General features: G+C 46.6%; 1 protein-coding gene across 4 annotated transcripts in view; it reads right to left on the bottom strand.

Annotated features, from left to right (window-relative positions):
- LOC137320766 (storkhead-box protein 2-like) overlaps window positions 1-18,710 on the bottom strand; it is a 241,839-nt gene that overhangs the window by 28,206 nt on the left and 194,923 nt on the right. Inside the window, exon 1 of one of the 4 annotated variants that reach the window (XM_067982559.1) lies at window positions 10,721-10,835. The exons of the other annotated variants lie outside the window; for them this stretch is intronic. Within the exon in view, the coding sequence (XP_067838660.1) occupies window positions 10,721-10,745 (25 nt within the window). The 5' untranslated portion in view covers window positions 10,746-10,835. Of the gene's footprint in view, window positions 1-10,720; window positions 10,836-18,710 lie in introns of those variants that run through there. 4 annotated transcript variants of the gene reach the window in all.

The raw sequence follows: 18,710 nt of genomic DNA, 5'->3' as shown, positions 1-18,710 counted from the left end.
ATCCAGAACAAGGGGGAATAACCTTAAAATTACAGCTAAGCCATTTAGGAGTGAAATCAGAAAGCACTTTTTCACACAAAGAGTAGTAGAAATCTGGAACTCTCTCCCCCAAATGGCAGTGGATGCTGGGTCAATTTCAATTTTCAAGACTGAGATCGATAGATTTTTGTTAGGTGAGGGTGTCAAGGGATATGGAGCAAAGGTGGGTAAATGGAGTTGAGGTACAAATCAGCCATGATCTAACTGAATGGCGAATAGGCTTGAGGGCTGAATGGCCTACTCCTGTTCCCATGTTCCTCCACTACAGTACTTGGAAGGCCATTTCAGGTATCGATAACGCCTTGCGAGAAGACGTGCTTCTCGGTATCGGCCCTGAATTTGCCTTTTGCTACTTTATACTTATATTTCCTATCCTTCAGGTTAAACATAAAATAAAGCTTCAGATTTACCTTTTTCATTCTGCCAGTTTTTTCTTTCTTATAAACCTCTGTAAGAAACTTTCTCTTTCACTTCCTTTCAAGGCTGAAGAGTCCAAGATTTTCTAACCTAACATCACAATTTAGTCCTCTAACACTGGGGAACAACCTCCTAGTCCTTCTTTGCAGCACCTGTAGGGATTAAGGGGTCGATTTTGCGTGTGGCAAACCTGCATGAACAAAACTTACTGTTTCTGATGCGATCGCATGGTGATTGCTGATGATTAACATCCTCTCTGGGTTTCATGCCCGACAGCTGCAACGCGAAGTGGGGGGGGGGGGAAGAAAGAGAGAGAGCGAGACGTCATCCGGCGCTGAAACGGAAGATCGGGGGGGGGGGGGGGGGGGGGGAAGAGTGGAAGATTGGGAGGGGGGAAGAGTGGAAGACTGGGGGGTGGGGGGGAAAAGAGTGGAAGATCGGGGGAGGGGAGAGGGGAAGCTCGGAGGGGGGAGAGTGGAAGATCGGGGGGCGGGAGAGTGGAAGATCGGGGGGGGGGGGGAGAGTGGAAGATCAAGGGAGGGGGAGAGTGGAAGATTGAGGGGGGAAGAGTGGAAGATCGAGGGGGGAAGAGTGGAAGATCGAGGGGGGAAGAGTGGAAGATCGGGGGGGAGAGTGGAAGATCGGGGGGGAGAGTGGAAGATCGGGGGGGAGAGTGGAAGATCGGGGGGGGGGGGGGGAGAGTGGAAGATTGGGGGGGAGAGTAGAAGTTCGGAGCGGGGAGAGTAGAAAAACCGGGGGGGGGGGGGGGGGGGAAGAGTGGAAGATCGAGGGGGAAGAGTGGAAGATCGGGGGGGGGGCGGAGAGTGGAAGATTGAGGGGGGGGGGAGAGTGGAAAATCGAGGGGGGAGAGTGGAAAATCGGGGGGGGGGAGAGTGGAAGATTGGGGGGGGAGAGTGGAAGATCGGGGGGGGGGAGAGTGGAAGATCGGGGGGAGAGTGGAAGATCGGGGGGAGAGTGGAAGATCGGGGGGAAGAGTGGAAGATCGGGGGGAAGAGTGGAAGATCGGGGGGAAGAGTGGAAGATCGGGGGGAGAGTGGAAGATCGGGGGGAGAGTAGAAGATCGGGGGGAGAGTGGAAGTTCACGGGCGAAAATCGGGAGGACATCGGTGGGGTGAGGAGGGGGAGATCGGAGAGGGAGACATCGGACATTGGAGCAGGGTGCAAAGTTCATTTTGTGTTTTAATTTCCTTCTATGGTTTTTTATTTAATTTATTTAGTTTCTTTTTCCCTGATCCGGCCCTTCATGCTTGGTTTCACCAGGCGTGAATCAGAAGCAGTGGGCAAGCCGCCCAGGTAAGTTAAAAATTGTTACAATCACTCAATCTGTCACAGGTAAAGTGCCTCAATCAGGTACATTTGGCTCTTTAACTGTCATCCCGCCGGCTTTAATTGCCGGTTTCGGATCGCCTGCGCGCACACAGGTGGGTCCCTGGGAAACTCGGAAGTCGGCGGGTTGGAGCCGGCTTCCGAATCCGAATGGGATTTCCGCGATTTTCAGAACACCCCCCCACCCGTCCCCACAATTGCCCCCTGAAATTGAGCCCTAATGATTCCTTGTGACCAGAAGTCAATGGAGTACTTGAGCTGTTTCATCAATGTGGCTGACAGTCAATTCGTTGAGGTTGTGACAGAGACTCAACCAATATCTGAGCTGTCCAATTGGTCCAATTTATTTTATTAGCAGGTGTTCAACAGTGAAATAGGAAATGCAACATGGGCCCAACCAAAGTGAATGGGTGCCAGAAATGATTTTCAGCCATCGTTACAGCCCCACTTCCCCCAGCAGTTAACAGATTTCAGCCAGAAATATATTAAACTTGAAGAAAGAACTATGCACTCAAACGCATACAATTCAGATCAACAATAACTTGCATTTATATACAGTAGCACCTTTAACGTAGGGAAGCATCACAAGGAGCTTCACAGAAAAACTTTTGAAGTAATCAGACAAAAATGGATACTGAACCAAAGAATGGGATTTTAGGAGGGGTAACTTGGTCAAAGAGGTATGTTATAAGATCAGGTCTCAGTGAGATTTTACAACAAATAGAACTACACCGCCCATAGAGACCTGGTCCTACAGACATCTACAAACCCAGTTTATCAAAAAATAGATGGATTCAATTCACTCAGTTCAAAAACAATTCTACGTAACACCATGTCATCTTTCACCCACGAGCAATGCCACAGGAGACGTCCTAGTCTATGTTGAAGAATCGTAAATCTGAACTCTGGGGAGGAGCATATTTCAGCTTTTGCATTTGCAGTGAAACGTTAATTTGAAATAAAAACATCAGTAGGGAAAAGTAGGGAGTTCCCCTGGTGCTTGGCTAACATTCTTCCCTCAACCAAAACCACCAAAGGCAGATTATCTGGTTATTTATTTGCTGTGTGTGGCATCGTGCTGTGCACAAATGTTGCCACATTTGCAGCAGTGTAACAGCAGTGGTTGCATCTCAAAAGTAATTAATTGGGACTTCCTGAAGACTTAAAAGGCACTATATAAATGCAAGTTCTTTCTTTTCTCTTCAACTATGACTTTGCCAACATGGAAACCATTTTGTGCATACAAGCTTTCATTTAATTTATATTGGGAAGCTCATGACAATACTTTTCCTGATAGAATCATAGAATCATAGAAGTTTACAACATGGAAACAGGCCCTTCGGCCCAACATGTCCATGTCGCCCAGTTTATACCACTAAGCTAATCCCAATTGCCTTCACTTGACCCATATCCCTCTATACCCATCTTACCCATGTAACTGTCCAAATGCTTTTTAAAAGACAAAATTGTACCCACCTCTACTACTGCCTCTGGCAGCTCGTTCCAGACACTCACCACCCTTTGAGTGAAAAAATTGCCCCTCTGGACCCTTTTGTATCTTTCCCCTCTCACCTTAAATCTATGCCCCCTCGTTATAGACTCCCCTACCTTTGGGAAAACATTTTGACTATCTACCTTATCTATGCCCCTCATTATTTTATAGACTTCTATAAGATCACCCCTTAACCTCCGACTCTCCAGGGAAAAAAGTCTCAGCCTATCCAACCTCTCCCTATAAGTCAAACCATCAAGTCCCGGTAGCATCCTAGTAAATCTTTTCTGCACTCTTTCTAGTTTAATAATATCCTTTCTATAATAGGGTGGCCAGAACTGTACACAGTATTCCAAGTGTGGCCTTACTAATGTCTTGTACAACTTCAACAAGACATCCCAACTCCTGTATTCAATGTTCTGACCAATGAAACCAAGCATGCTGAATGCCTTCTTCACCACCCTATCCACCTGTGACTCCACTTTCAAGGAGCTATGAACCTGTACTCCTAGATCTCTTTGTTCTATAACTCTCCCCAACGCCCTACCATTAACGGAGTAGGTCCTGGCCCGATTCGATCTACCAAAATGCATCACCTCACATTTATCTAAATTAAACTCCATCTGCCATTCATCGGCCCACTGGCCCAATTTATCAAGATCCCGTTGCAATCCTAGATAACCTTCTTCACTGTCCACAATGCCACCAATCTTGGTGTCATCTGCAAACTTACTAACCATGCCTCCTAAATTCTCATCCAAATCATTAATATAAATAACAAATAACAGCGGACCCAGCACCGATCCCTGAGGCACACCGCTGGTCACAGGCCTCCAGTTTGAAAAACAACCCTCTACAACCACCCTCTGTCTTCTGTCGTCAATCCAATTTTGTATCCAATTGGCTACCTCACCTTGGATCCCGTGAGATTTAACCTTATGTAACAACCTACCATGCGGTACCTTGTCAAAGGCTTTGCTGAAGTCCATGTAGACCACGTCTACTGCACAGCCCTCATCTATCTTCTTGGATACCCCTTCAAATAACTCAATCAAATTTGTGAGACATGAATTTCCTCTCACAAAACCATGCTGACTGTTCCTAATCATTCCCTGCCTCTCCAAATGCCCGTAGATCCTGTCTCTCAGAATACCCTCAAACAACTTACCCACTACAGATGTCAGGCTCACCGGTCTGTAGTTCCCAGGCTTTTCCCTGCCGCCCTTCTTAAACAAAGGCACAATATTCGTTTTGTATTGAAATAATGATAAACAAGGTAACTTTAACAAATCATAAAATAAATCATCCATTTATTTACACCTCCACATAACAAATTATAGATGTATCAATGTTTACATTCCACTTTCTCATAGTACTGCAAAACCTCAACTTGGCATCTCCCAGCACTGTGCGGTTCAGGAGCTTTAACTACAGCATAATGCATGCGTACTTTCAGCAGTGTAAAATTCTGCAGCACATACATAGGAAAACCAAATCAGGCTAGTTTACTGATGTCCAAATTTATGCAAGTACTATTGATACCACTCATGGGGCTTGGAGCTCCGAGTAAATTTTTGTCATATATTGTGTCTGTTTTGCATAATTTATTCATGTGTGGGGAAAGAGATTAATTTGCTGCTCCACTGAGTCCCAGAAGTACCTCAGTCCATGCTCTAAAAATAATTTACTTCAATCATTTTTTCATGGTGCTAGCCTACATTTCTATCTCCATGATAAACTGTAAATATAAATATATAATTACATTGGAAGTTTTAGAAGGAAGGAATGCATCTTTATTACTGGTTGCTAGTAGAATAACTGCTTTTCAGAACTTCGAAACTGTAGTTAATTTTTAAAAGAAGATTTTTTTTTCCTCCCCAATTTTCTTCTTATCCCTTTCCTTCCATGAAGGCAGTAACTGATGCTGGGGCACAGCGCCACAGGAATTGGGGTCCTTCTGGTGCCTCAACCAAATGGGTCATTCTTGTGTGAACCTGGACACCCCGTATGTTGGTGCTTGTTTGTCAATGCGAGCATCAAAGCTGAGTTTGGCCCTGTTCTCTTCAGGCACAGAGATACATGCACTTCAAGCAGGAGTTGCTAGATAATAATCAGGAGTGGGAGCGCTCAGCAATTCTTCCTATCCCCAGCTTGTGGTCACTGAAGCCACCAGTGCCATCCTGCTGGAGAAACAACACTGGATGCCAAGCAAGAGAGAAATGGGATACAGTAAAGGTTAACGGTCAGACATTATTGATGAGAAATGTTCTTAGGAAACAGGATAATAATGAGAGCCGTGACAAAGCAGAGGGATTCAAGGAGAAAATTCCAGAGGACAGGGGCCCAGTGGCTGAAGAAGCAGCCACCAATGGTGGATCAGAGGGAGTATGAGCATGGAGCAAGTTGGTGTCAGAGGAGCAGAGGCTCCATGCAGCAAAGCTGGGGTGGAAGAAATCGCTGAAATAGAGTGGGGCGAGGCCTTTGAAGAGATTTGAAAGCAAGGATGATGACGTCAAACTCAAGTTGCTGGGATAGTGGAGCTTGGCAAGGATAGGAATGACAGCAGTGAACGACTCTGTATTGGTGAGGATGTGGGCCGACATATTCTGAATGTATTGTGGCTTGTACGTGGCTGAGGCTGGCTAAAAGAGATATTAGTAAAGTCGAGCTTTGAAGCTTTAGGATTTCAGCAGCAGGGAGAAAGAGCCACGGGCTGAGGGATACAATGTTGAAATCAACCAACTCAGCAGAGACCAGTGATTGAGCCTGGAATTTCCTGGTCTGTGAAACTCCAAGTGTAATACATTGAGCCTTTGGGAGGCTATGTATGCATATTCTTCACAATTAAAGTGCTAAAAAGTCATGAAGCTATAAACTAGCTTCATTGTGAGTCATTAAATTATCAGATTTATGGAACTATACATGTCCATAAATATTTAAACTTTTGACCACAGGAACAACAGTTTGAAATTGCTGGGGAAAAATTTCTAGAGCGAGATGGAATAGTTTTATGGGATCTTTAACATCCACCTAAACAACCAGGGAAACAGACAGGTCTGTGTGTTTAGCTTCTCATCTGAAGGACATAAATAAATGGGATACTCGTCAATAAAGTGTTGAATACAAGATTTATTGTACTATTGACCGGGATCTACAGAATTTATTAAATGCAGGACACGTCCATGCAGTTAATATGTAGCGACATCAAGACTGAAGAAATAATGGGGTAGAAATTGGACCCTGCTGCGCCTGCTTTTTAGATGCAGAACGGGAGCAAAAAGCACCAATTTCCCAATGCTGTCGCCTGTGACCCAAAGGTGTCTGAAATACGTCCATCAGTATATTGGATCAGGCGATACTCAGGTGTTCCTGGCGGCCACTTAAAACAAGCGTTAAGCCTTTCGCATATGTTAATGAGGGGCCTAACGCCTGTTTCAGGGCCGCGCCATGAAAACGGTCAGCACTGAGTGGAGCATGCGCTGTGCCTGCCGTGCTCAGCTTTTTTTTTAGGTGCTTCAGCGGCCTAACTAGCGGTCGTTAAAGGGATCGCTGGAGGCCACCGTAAAAAAGGTAAGGTTTCTCTTTAAAACCTACCTGCAGAAGGAGCAGAAGTGCTCCTCCCAGCTCCACAGCACTGCTGCGGGCTGCCGCCATGCTAGCCCCTCTCCCAGTCTCCTCGCCTCGCTCCCAAGGCTTACTGACTAATTAGCCATCCTCAAACCGGCGAGCTGCCACTGACTTCCCAATTGGCGTCCTCTCAGTACTACACTGGTGTCGGCCCAGATTTTGTGCTGCAATTTCTTTCTTTCTTTTGGAGTATCATCCTAGTTTGTGTGCCCAAGAACGACGTGAGGGGTTTTGAGCCCACACCTTCTGACTCAGAGACAAGACTGCTACCAACTAAGTCAAAGTATCACATTTACACTAGGGAAGATTTGGTGACATTATAGACTCTTGTGATTTTTCATTTTGAAAATAACTGGGGGGATGAGTAGGCTGGCCTTATTGACACAGCAGCAATATTTTTTCAAAAAGGCCCTTGAGATGCAAGGGGTCTCTGCCTGGAACTGGAAAACTAAAAATTAGTCTGGGCTTTTTTCATGGAAGCTTACTCAGCACAAACTGCTCTTCAACCCCAGCATACCAACCCACCCCTTGTCCATGGAAAGCAATGAGTCCAACCAACATGACCACTACGCAGTGATCTCCCCGCCCCTTGTCTGATGTCCTATCTAATACCCAGAAACTAGCCCACTTAAGCTGTCTCAATCCCATGACTCACATTTCTCCCAGTGCAAGCTCAGTCATGCCAAGAAACCTGGAAGTACTTCTCCCACAAACAGCATGCAAACAAAACGTGCAATGACTCCTGGCTGGGGGGTCCAGAACGAGGGGTCACAGTCTCAGGATACGGGGTAGGACATTTAGGACTGAGATGAGGAGAAATTTCTTCACTCAGAGGGTGGTGAACGTGTGGAATTCTCTACCACAGAAGGCAGTGGAGGCCAAGGCACTGAATATATTTAAGATGGAGCTGGATAGATTTCTAGACACAAAAGGCATCAAGAGGTTTGGGGAGAGAGCAGGAATATGGTGTTGAGATAGAGGATCAGCCATGATCATATTGAATGGCTCGAAGGGCCGAATGGCCTACTCCTGCTCCTATTTTCTATGTTTCTATGTCCCGTTCACCCATTGCCCCTGTGCTCGCTGACATTGGCTCCCGGTCTGGCAATGCCTCAATTTGAAAATTCTCATCTTTGTTTTCCAATCCCTCCATGGACTCACCCCTCCCTATCTCTGTAACCTCATCCAGCCCTATAACCCTCCGAGATCTCTGCGCTCCTCCAATTCTGGCCTCTTGCGCATCTCCGATTTTCATTGTTCCACCATTGGCGGCTGTGCCTTCAGCTGTCTAGGCCCTAAGCTCTGGAAATCCCTCTCTAAACCTCGCCGCCTCTCTAACTCTCTCTTCTCCTTTAAGACGCTCTTTAAAACCTACCTCTTTGACCATGCTTTTGGTCACCTGTCCTAATATCGTATAAGGCTCGGTGTCAAATTTAGTTTGATAATGTTCCTGTGAAGCGCCTTGGGATGTTTCACTATGTTAAAGGTGCTATATAAATGCAAGTTGTTGTTCGTGAACTAGATTGTGAACGTACTTTTTTGAGAATAATTTTAAAAAAGGCCCTTCAACTCTCTAACAAAGTATTTGGTGGGGGTGGGGGGGGCGCTGTTCAGGCAGACATCGCATCCTCAGTCTTTTGCTGGCAGTGATAATAAAAAACAGACAAACTTCATCAAAAAAAGCATCAGATGGACACTTATATATCCTAGCGGGCCAGAGATTCTCGGAAGAGGAAAATGACAAAAGACATTTTTAACGCCACCTAACGTCAGGTTCCACATGTACGCTTACGACACCCAGCTCTACCTCACCACCACCTCTCTCGACCCCTCCACGATCTCTGATTTGTCACACTGCTTGTCCGAGATGAGCAAAAATGTCCTCCAACTAAATATTGGGAAGACCGAAGCCGTTGTCTTCGGTCCATGCCGCAAACTCCGTTCCCTAGCCATCGACTCCATCCCTCTCCCTGGCCACTGTCTGAGGCTGAACCAGACCATTCACAACCTTGGTGTCCTATTTGACCCCAAGATAAGCGTCTGACCACATATCCATTCCATCACCATGAATACCAAATTCCACCTCCGTTATATCGCCCGTCTCCGCCCCGCCTCAGCTTATCTGCTGCCGAAAACCTCATCCATGCCTTTGTTACCTCTAGACTTGACTATTTCAATGGTCTCCTGGCCGGCCTCCTATCTTCCATCCTCCATAAACTTGAGCGTATCCAAAACTCTGTTGCCCGTATCCTAACTCGCACCAAGTCCGGTTCAACCATCACCCCTGTGCTCGCTGACCTACATTGACTCCTGGTCCGGCAACGCCTCGATTTTAAAATTCTCATCTTTAGTTTCAAGTCCCTCCATGGCCTCGCCCCTCCCTATCTCTGTAACCTCCTCCAGCCCTACAACCCTGAGATCTCTGCGCTTCTCCAATTCTTTCCTCTTGCGCATCCCTGAGTATAATCGTTCCACCACTGGCGGCCGTGCCTTCAGCTGCATAGGCACTGAGCTCTGGAATTCCCTCCCTAAACCTCTCTGCCTCTCTACCTTTCCTCCTTTAAGACGCTCCTTAAAACCTAACTCTTTGACCAAGCTTTTGGTCGCCTCTCCTAATATCTCCTCATGTGGCACATGCCATATTTTGTTTGATAATTGCTCCTGTGAAGCGCCTTGGGGCGTTTTACTACATTAAAGGCGCTATACAAATGCAAGTTGTTGCTGTTGTATTGCCATCCACAGAATTCTAGAACTATATGCTATATAATGTATGACGTGTGTCAAGTGGACATAACCATGAGATCATTACTGGAAACAATTTACCGACAAAGTTCACTTTAAATTTATCGGATTTATGCATGTATTCTTTGAATCCTATGAAACAGGGGGCCCTAGTCTCAAACATTCTTACACAATTTCTTTGGCATAGTACGTGGTAATTGCCTAACCTGTGCCAAAAAATCCTTAAACATAAAAAAAACAAACGTTTGCATATGCTGAGCTGCTGGGATGTACAAACTGGGCCCTAAAACCTTGAAAAACAGAGTATGGAACGCAGGCTACAATTAGGAGGGTTTGACCAGCATGTACAGACCTGTTCCATTTAATTACAGTATTCCTCCATTAGTATAAATTTGGAAACCACACTTCTTAAAAAAAAATCAATTCACATAATAAATGCTTAGCCTTATTATCAGAGATAAATCAGAACAAGATTGTTGATTATGGTAAGCTTAGTCTCAACAAATGCTGTCCTTTATAAACTGCATAAATTAGTAGCTGTTAAAGAGTGTTGAATTCTGCAGCGGTGAGAATTTTAGGTGCAGTAATCAAACACTGCATTAAAGTGAGGTGCACTGAACATATCCATTGAACGTATCATCTCCATTTTTACTAAACCTTGATGGGCTTTAACACGTATTAAATTTTAAAAGCTGCTTCTCGGGCCTGGATCGTTACTCAGTTAATTTCTTGCCAGCAATCGGCTGCAATTTTGTTTACAAATCTTCTGAAAGGCAAAAGGGAACCCTGCAGTGACACACAGAAAATGCTGGAAGCGACGGCATGAGCATGCAGAAAAAAATATTCACATACACATTCACACACACAAAAAATTCTATATGCAACCTGGTTCTGGGGATCCAGAGCATGAATGTTTAGGTACTTCTTCTATCTGCTAAAAGAGCTGTAATTTGCAAGCGTTTCTTTCAGGCCTTCAACCCCCACAGCCACGAGCAGCTGTTAAACACATGACATCATCACTCAATTTTATCTGTTGTTACAGCTTAAACAGTTCACCTCTTCTGTCCTGGCCTTCCAGCATCTCCACTCTCTGTCTGAAATCCTGGTGCAGCTCTCAAGCACGGCCACATTTAGCAGTTAGTGCAGCAGGGAAACAAAATCCTTCATATCTTCGCTTTCCACAGGCAGTTTAATCCCCAAAAGAGTCAGAGGCATTTCTTCAATGCGGCCTCCCAGTGTATTCACTTTGTGTTCTTACCCAGCATGCCCCGGCCATATAAAGACAATAGAGGTGTGACCAATTGCATTGTGATCTGGTAGGCAAATGTTTGAAAACTCCTTCCAATAATGGCCATTGACACGCTAGTGGGCGGCCTGCTGCACCTGTTGGCATGGCAACAAGGCTTGGCTGTTCTTTAACCGTGTCTTGGCACTTTTCTTCTGTCACACAGTTACAGGCAATTAAAAATTTAACACCCGAGTTTTGCATAAAGGATGAAAATAAACAGACAGGCTGAATGTCTGCAGTCCATGTCAACATTTTCTCGATAAGCAAGCGGACTGACTATTCTAGTCTAGGTGTACTTTATATTAATCATTAAAAAGACAGCTGTTGAGCAAGGCCAATGGATACTCCACAATAATGCTATATCCCTTGATCAACAAATAAAGCATGAAAGCTGTGCTTGTCTGCATTTTCTAAACAGCACAGCATTTGCAGAAAATATATGCAATTCACATGTGATTGTAATTGGTTTGGAGGTCTATCGCTGTTGCTTAATCACTCTCCTGTTTTGATTCTGGCTTTTATTCATGATGCTAGTATATAAAGAAAATAGTGTTCACTTAAGTCTATCCTGTGGAGGGTACTAACATTTGAGTGTCAGCCGTGGCTTAGTTGGTAGCACTCTCGCCTCTGAGTCAGAAGGTCGTGGGTTCACGTCTCACTCCAGAGGCTTGGGCGCAAAATGTAGCCTAACACTCCAGTGCAGCACTGTCGGAGGTGCCATATTTTGGATGAGATGTAAAAGACCCCATTGCACTATTGAAAGGAGAACAGGGGAATTCTCCCTGATGTCCTGGCCAATATTTATCCCTCAAAAAACGCTACTAAAACAGATTAATCTGGTAATTATCTCGTTGCTGTTTGTGGGACCTTGCTGTGTGCAAATTAGCTGCCACATTTCATACATTACAACTGTGACTACACTTCAAAAGCAATTCATTGGCTGTAAAGTGCTTTGGGATGTACAGAGGTTGTGAAAGGCGTTATATAAATACAAGTCTTTTTTCTTTTTTGAGTTGCCAGCACGGTGGGTGCTTGTTCCAGATGGGTGGATAAGTTAGTGGTAGGATGAGGTCCTTTTCTGAGTTACTGTTAGAGGCTAGAGGCATTTTTACATTTCCATTTAGGAACATCTGAACAGGAATAGGCCATTCAGTCCTTCAAGCCTGTTCTGCCATTCAATTAGATCATGGCTGATCTGTGCCTCAACTCCAATTTTTAAAAAAAAATTCCTGTCTCAGGAGAGCAACCTTAATTTGTTAATATCCCTTTTTAACATTTTGCATTGGGTGCAGGTTACTGTAAGCCTGTTAGACTCTGCTGAGGCCCAATTTGCTGGAGTCTGAACTCATAAGAGCAGCTCCCTGGATTTAGTTTGCCTACTAGAGCAGACCTTGGTCCAATGGCAGATTTGTAGACCTATATTTTCCTAGGTCAATGATGCCATTGGTTTCCAGTAAGTTAGGTTACTTATACTCAGGAATGCTGCTGATGGTGAAAGAATTACCTGTCTGCCATCAGCTGCACTCCTTTAATGTAAAAGTGCCTTGTAGTGTTTACATTGTAAGGGAGAATTACCTGAGTCTTCTCCTCGTGGGGCCCATCTAAAGGGCACTGAGTCTTTGCAATGATGTGGACAAATGAAAGTATCAGCATTCCAATGGAGTCACTTCCAGGAAAGAATTCAGCATCCAGACATACTGCAGAGTGTGCATCAGACTGCACACTGGAGGACACCTATCAAAGGGGTGTACACAGCTTTGCTGATCTCAGCGGGAGCAGTGTTAGGGTACTACAACAGCCTACAGCACCCTAGGTTAAGAAGGTCAGGTTTCCCACTCATTATCATTATCCTGCTAGAAGTACGCATGTGTGGATATTTGATGAGACCAGGATCAGACTTGTCTGTGACGCCATTCACGGTCCAACAATCTGCTGATACTCACTGTCTAGGTTGACATCTGAATGATGGTTACTTGGGTGAAGGTGGCTGGTGTGCAATGAATCATACCCTTAGTAAGTAGGTACTGCACTTAGTAGAGGGGAGGAGGAGAAAGAATCAAGAGAGTAAATTAACACAGAGAGAAAAAAACTATTACAGTGACTCACTGATGGCCTAGTGATCTGGTAGTAAGCCATATAAATCATGAAGGCGCCAGGTCTATGTTGATTCACCTGACTCCAAGCTGGGTTGGCAGTGACATTGTTCTTTCAATGCCCTTGAGCTAGAGAAGAAAAATATCACCAAGAATTCCCTTCCACTGTGAAATCCTACTGGAAAAGGTGCATGGATCTGGGGCTGTCAGGCCGGACCTGCAAGAGAGTGTGCACCAAGGTTCTCCAATGACGCACTGGAGGCCTTGGCGGAGGAGGTGGACACATGGAGGGCCATCTTGTACCCGCAGGGTGGCAGGAGACCCTCCAGGCAACAGCTGCGGAGGGAGTGGCACTGGAAGCGAATGCCAGGAGCATTGTACCACGCATGTGGATGCAGCGCAGGAAGAAGTTCAATGATTTGATACAGGTGGTCAAGATGAGTGAATTCAAGTGTCAAGTGGCACATCCTACCAACTGCACCACTGCTCCACCTCACCCACTCACCAACAAACGCTTCCCATCCGTACGCAATGCTGCATTTCACCCTCACACAGTACCACTCTTGTAATCCACACACCCACAACTCACAGGTCGCACACACTGGCAGCTATTCAACTGTGACAGGCACATCACCCAAACATCTTGCAGGACACTCACTGACACACTTCCCTCTGTCTTGCAGGAGAAGGTGGCACACAACAGCCGGCAGCAGGAAAGAACAGTCGGAGGACAGGCACGCCGACACGTCATCACCCCCCCTGACCCCGGAGGAGACTGGGCTGGGGATCACTGGGTGGGCCGTCACTGCGGCTGTGGCCACTGGAGGTATCGACCATGAGGGTCTCTGCATACATAATCCTCCTTCTTGTTTCCCACATTTCCCTCATCCCACAATCTTTTCTGACTCACATGCTGCAGATGGTGTCAGCACGCACGTCTTATTTTCTCCTCTCCCTGTTCCACAACTCAACTTGTCTCCCTTTGTCATTGCAGATACCCAAGAACTGGAGCCGGCACCGTCCGAGTTGAAGGAGGAGGAAGACAATGACAATGAAACCACACCGTCACATGATCTGAAACTTGCATCTACCATGTCAAATACTGACAGTGCGCGTAATGTAGAGGCTAGGTTAGAGGAGGGATCTGCACGTGGTGAGATACCGAGCACAAGTGCACAGAGAGTAGGAATAAACGGGTCTTTTTCCGGGTGGCAGGCAGTGACTAGTGTGGTACGGCAGGGATCAGTGCTTGGGCCCCAGCTATTCACAATATATATCAATGATTTGGATGAGGGAACTAAATGCAACATTTCCAAGTTTGCAGACGACACAAAGCTGGGGTGGAATGTGAGCTGTGAGGAGGATGTAAAGAGGCTCCAATGTGATTTAGACAAGTTGGGTGAGTGGGCAAGAACATGGCAGATGCAGTATAACGTGGATAAATGTGAGGTTATCCACTTTGGTTGTAAAAACAGAAAGGCAGATTATTATCTGAATGGTGATAGATTGGGAAAAGGGGAGGTGCAACGAGACCTGGGTGTCCTTGTACACCAGTCGCTGAAAGCGAGCATTCAGGTGCAGCAAGCAGTTAGGAAGGCAAATGGTATGTTGGCCTTCATTGCAAGAGGATTTGAGTACAGGAGCAGGGATGTCTTACTGAAGTTATACAGGGCCTTGGTGAGACCACATCTGGAGTATTGTGTGCAGTTTTGGTCTCCTTATCTGAGGAAGGATGTCCTTGCCATGGAGGGAGTGCAACAAAGGTTTACCAGACTGATTCCTGGGATGGCAGGACTGACGTATGAGGAGAGATTGGGTTGACTAGGCCTATATTCACTAGAGTTTAGAAGAATGAGAGGTGATCTCATCAAAACATATAAAATTCTAACAGGACTAGACAGACTAGATGCAGGGAGGATGTTCCCGATGGCTGGGGAGTCTAGAACCAGGGGTCACAGTCTCAGGATATGGGATATGCCATTTAGAACCGAGATGAGGAGAAATTTCTTCACTCAGAGGGTGGTGAACCTGTGGAATTCTCTACCACAGAAGGCAGTGGAGGCCAAGTCATTAGACGTATTCCAGAAGGAGATAGATATATTTCGTAATGCTAAAGGGATCAAGGGCCGAATTGCCTACTCTTGCTCCTATTTTCTATGTTTCTAAGGCTGAATGGCATACACCACCAAATGCTTGGCACACTGGAAAGCCTGCCAGAAAGCCTGCGCACAATGTCAAGGGGCACGGAGGAGTCCAGCTCCAACTTGGCTCAGGGCTTTGCGCAGAGCTTGGAGCCCATCTTTTCCCACATGGAACAGGTGGTCACCTCCATCAGCACACCTGTGGAACCCACCATGATGCGGCGTCTGATGATCGATGTCTCAGCTTCCAATGAAGCACAAACTGTTGCCAGCAAAGGTCTGCATGCTTCATTTGGAGCTTAAACTGGTGCTTTGGAAGGTCAGACTGCTGCTTTGGAAGCTCAAACTGCTGCTATTGTGGATCTGGGTACTACTGTGGAACAGGGAGTCACAGCACTCCAGCAATCCGTTCTCCAGCAGACCACCGGGATTGCTGAGGCGCTGCCCCATGCGAGTGCCAGTGGCTCCAAGGCAGTCGGACCTGCTTTCCTCTCTCAGGATGACAGCACTCCTGCTCCCATCCCTGCCACTCTGCCAGTGCTCTTGCTGATGCCTGTCAGCCAGCCAGGCCAGACTGCTGCAGCCCAGGCCGAGATGGTGCAGTCTGAAGCCGGGCCCTCCCAGCCCAGAGCTGCTCGAGGTCGACCTCCATGGCCATCTGCATGCTCCTCAATTGAAGGTCTGCAGCCTTCCACCACCCATAGGGAGGCACCTCGTAGGAGCACCAGGAAAGGAAAAGGCGCATGAGCGTCAGGCACTAAGGGAATACACAAGGGTGAATAGTGTAATGTTGTGTACATGATTTGGTTCATGTGTTAATTTATAAATTTGTATGACGTTGCAGTTAGTGGTGGTTTTTATTTATGCGATGAGCAGTGGGAGGAAGCAATGTGTAATCATAAGGAGGACAATTTGATGGTCATGTGGGAGAGGAAAGGTGAGCAGTGTAGGACTGTTGGTGACTCGGGAGGTGTCACTGACGTTACTGATATTGCCCATTGATATGAATAAAGTGAGCACACAGAGCCCTGGCACACAGGGCCTGTGCAGCTTGTTGCCTCCTTTCCTCTTCCTCCACTTCCTCCTCCATCTCCCCCAACACCTCCTCCACCTCTTTCTCTGCCTCTGGCTCAGGGTCTTGCAGGATAGGCGGTGGCAAGGGTTAGTCCTCTTGTAAGGGTGAGGTTGTGCAGCTTGCAGCATACAACGACAAATCATAGAAAGGTTACAGCACGGAAGGAGGCCATTCAGCCCATTGAGTCCGTGCCGGCTCTATGCAAGAGCAATCCAGCTAGTCCCACTCCCCTGCCCTTTCCCCATAGCCCTGCAAATTTTTTCCTTTCAAGTACTTATCCAGTTCCCTTTTGAAGGCCATGATTAAATCTGCCTCCACCACCCCCTCGGGCAGTGCATTCCAGATCCTAACCACTCGCTGTGTAAAAAAGATTTTCCTCATGTCACCGTTGGTTCTTTTTGCCAATTACCTTAAATCTATGTCCTCTGGTTCTTGACCCTTCCAACAATGGGAACTGTTTCTCTCCATCTACTCTGTCTCGACCCTTCATGATTTAGAGTACCTCTATCAAATCTCCTCGCAACCTTCTCTGTATCAAGGAGAACAACCCCAGCTTCTCCAGTCTATCCATGTAACTAAAGTCCCTCATCCCTGGAATCATTGTACTAAATCTCTTCTGCACTCTCTCTAAGGCCTTCACATCTTTCCTGAAGTGCAGTGCCCAGAACTGGACACAATACTCCAGCTGTGGCTGAACCAGGGTTTTAAAGGTTCAACATGACTTCCATACTTTTGTACTCCATGCCTCTATTTATAAAGCCCAAGATCCCATCTGCTTTTTTAACAGCTTTCTCAACCTGCACTGCCATCTTCAACGATTTTGTGCACATATAGCCCCAGATGTCTCTGTTCCTGTACCCCTTTTAGATTCGTGCCCTCTAGTTTAAATTGCCTCTCCTCGTTCTTCCTACTGAAATGTATCACTTCCCATTTTTCTACGTTAAATTTCATCTGCCACGTGTCCACCCATGCCACCAGCTTGTCTATATCCTCTTGAAGTCGATCACTATCCTCCTCACTGTTTACTATCCTTCCAAGTTTTGTGTCATTTGCAAATTTTGAAATAGTGCCCTGTGCACCCAAGTCCAAGTCATTAATATATATCAAGAAAAGCAGTGGTCCCAGCACCGACCCCTGGGGAACACTACTGTACACCTCCTTCCAGTCTGAAAAACAACCGTTCATCGCTACTCTCTGTTTCCTGTCACTTAGCCAATTCTGTATCCATGTTGCTACATGCATCAAATCTTGACACTTACTCAGCTGAGTACTGCAGGGCTCCTCCAGAGCGGTCAAGGCAGCGGAAACATCGCTTTAGGACGCCTACAGTATGCTCGATGACATTTTGTGTGGCCACATGGCTCATTGTAGGCCTGCTCTGCATGTGTGTTTGCATTCCTGACCGGAGTCATGAGTCACCTCATGAGGGGATAGCCCCCGTCGCCCAGTAGCCAGCCTTTGACTTGCCATACTGGTTGAAAGATAGGTGGGACGTTGGACTGACTCATAGTGAAGGTGTCATGACTGCTGCCGGGGTAGCGGGCATTGACCTGCATGATGTGCCGCGTGTGGTAGCACACCAGCTGCACATTGAGGGAGTGGAACCCCTTTTTGTTCACGAAGATGGCCAAGTTGAGATGTGGAGCACGCACAGCAATATGTGTGCAGTCAAAGGCACCCTGCACCATGGAGAAGCCTGCAATGCAAGCAAACCCTCGTGCACGCTCATTCTGCCGCTCTCTGTCAAGAGGGAACGTTATGAATCTGTTGCGCAGCTCGCACAGTGCCTCAGTAGACCTCCCTTATGCATCAGTGCACTGCAAACTGCGATGTTGCACATATCATCAGCAGTGGCCTGAAAGGATCCAGTGCCGTGAAAGTTCAGGGCCATGGTTACCTTCACAGCCACAGGCAATGTTGTCCTTGCCCTGCTCTGAGGCTGCAATTGTGGCTGCAGCAGTTGACAGATCTCCGTCACGACCTCTTTCTTGAACCACAGCCTTCGGATGCATTGATCTTCATTCATGTTGAGGTAAGAGAATTGGTCCCTGACGGCCCTCATTGGATATGGCCTCCTGCTCAGTGCCCTGCACCTTCTCCTCCCTCTCCTCGCAGCTTGACCTGCTCTGCGTGGCCTCTCTGCATGCTCCCAGCCATGCTCAATGCCCAGCGGGAGCTCTAGCAGGCCACCCATGGTTGGCAGAAATCTTGTACAGCACACTGTTATAAATGCCACCAACAGGAATGCAGGACCTGCCAGACCACTCTTTATATACCATTGCAACTTTCTCCAAGTATAGGAAGCTTCAACAAACATGTACAATTGTACCAGCAGTCAGAAGCAATAATCCAGCAACTAACCTGCAATACCTGCATGATCCCTTTAAATAGTGGTGGTGGGGGGGTCCTCCAGCCCGCCTACGACCTAGTCAGCTGTGCGTGGTTAAGA

Source organism: Heptranchias perlo, chromosome 4, assembly GCF_035084215.1.
Source record: "Heptranchias perlo isolate sHepPer1 chromosome 4, sHepPer1.hap1, whole genome shotgun sequence".
Classification (NCBI taxonomy): Eukaryota; Metazoa; Chordata; class Chondrichthyes; order Hexanchiformes; family Hexanchidae; genus Heptranchias; species Heptranchias perlo.
This window is presented reverse-complemented; position numbering and strand designations above follow the sequence as displayed.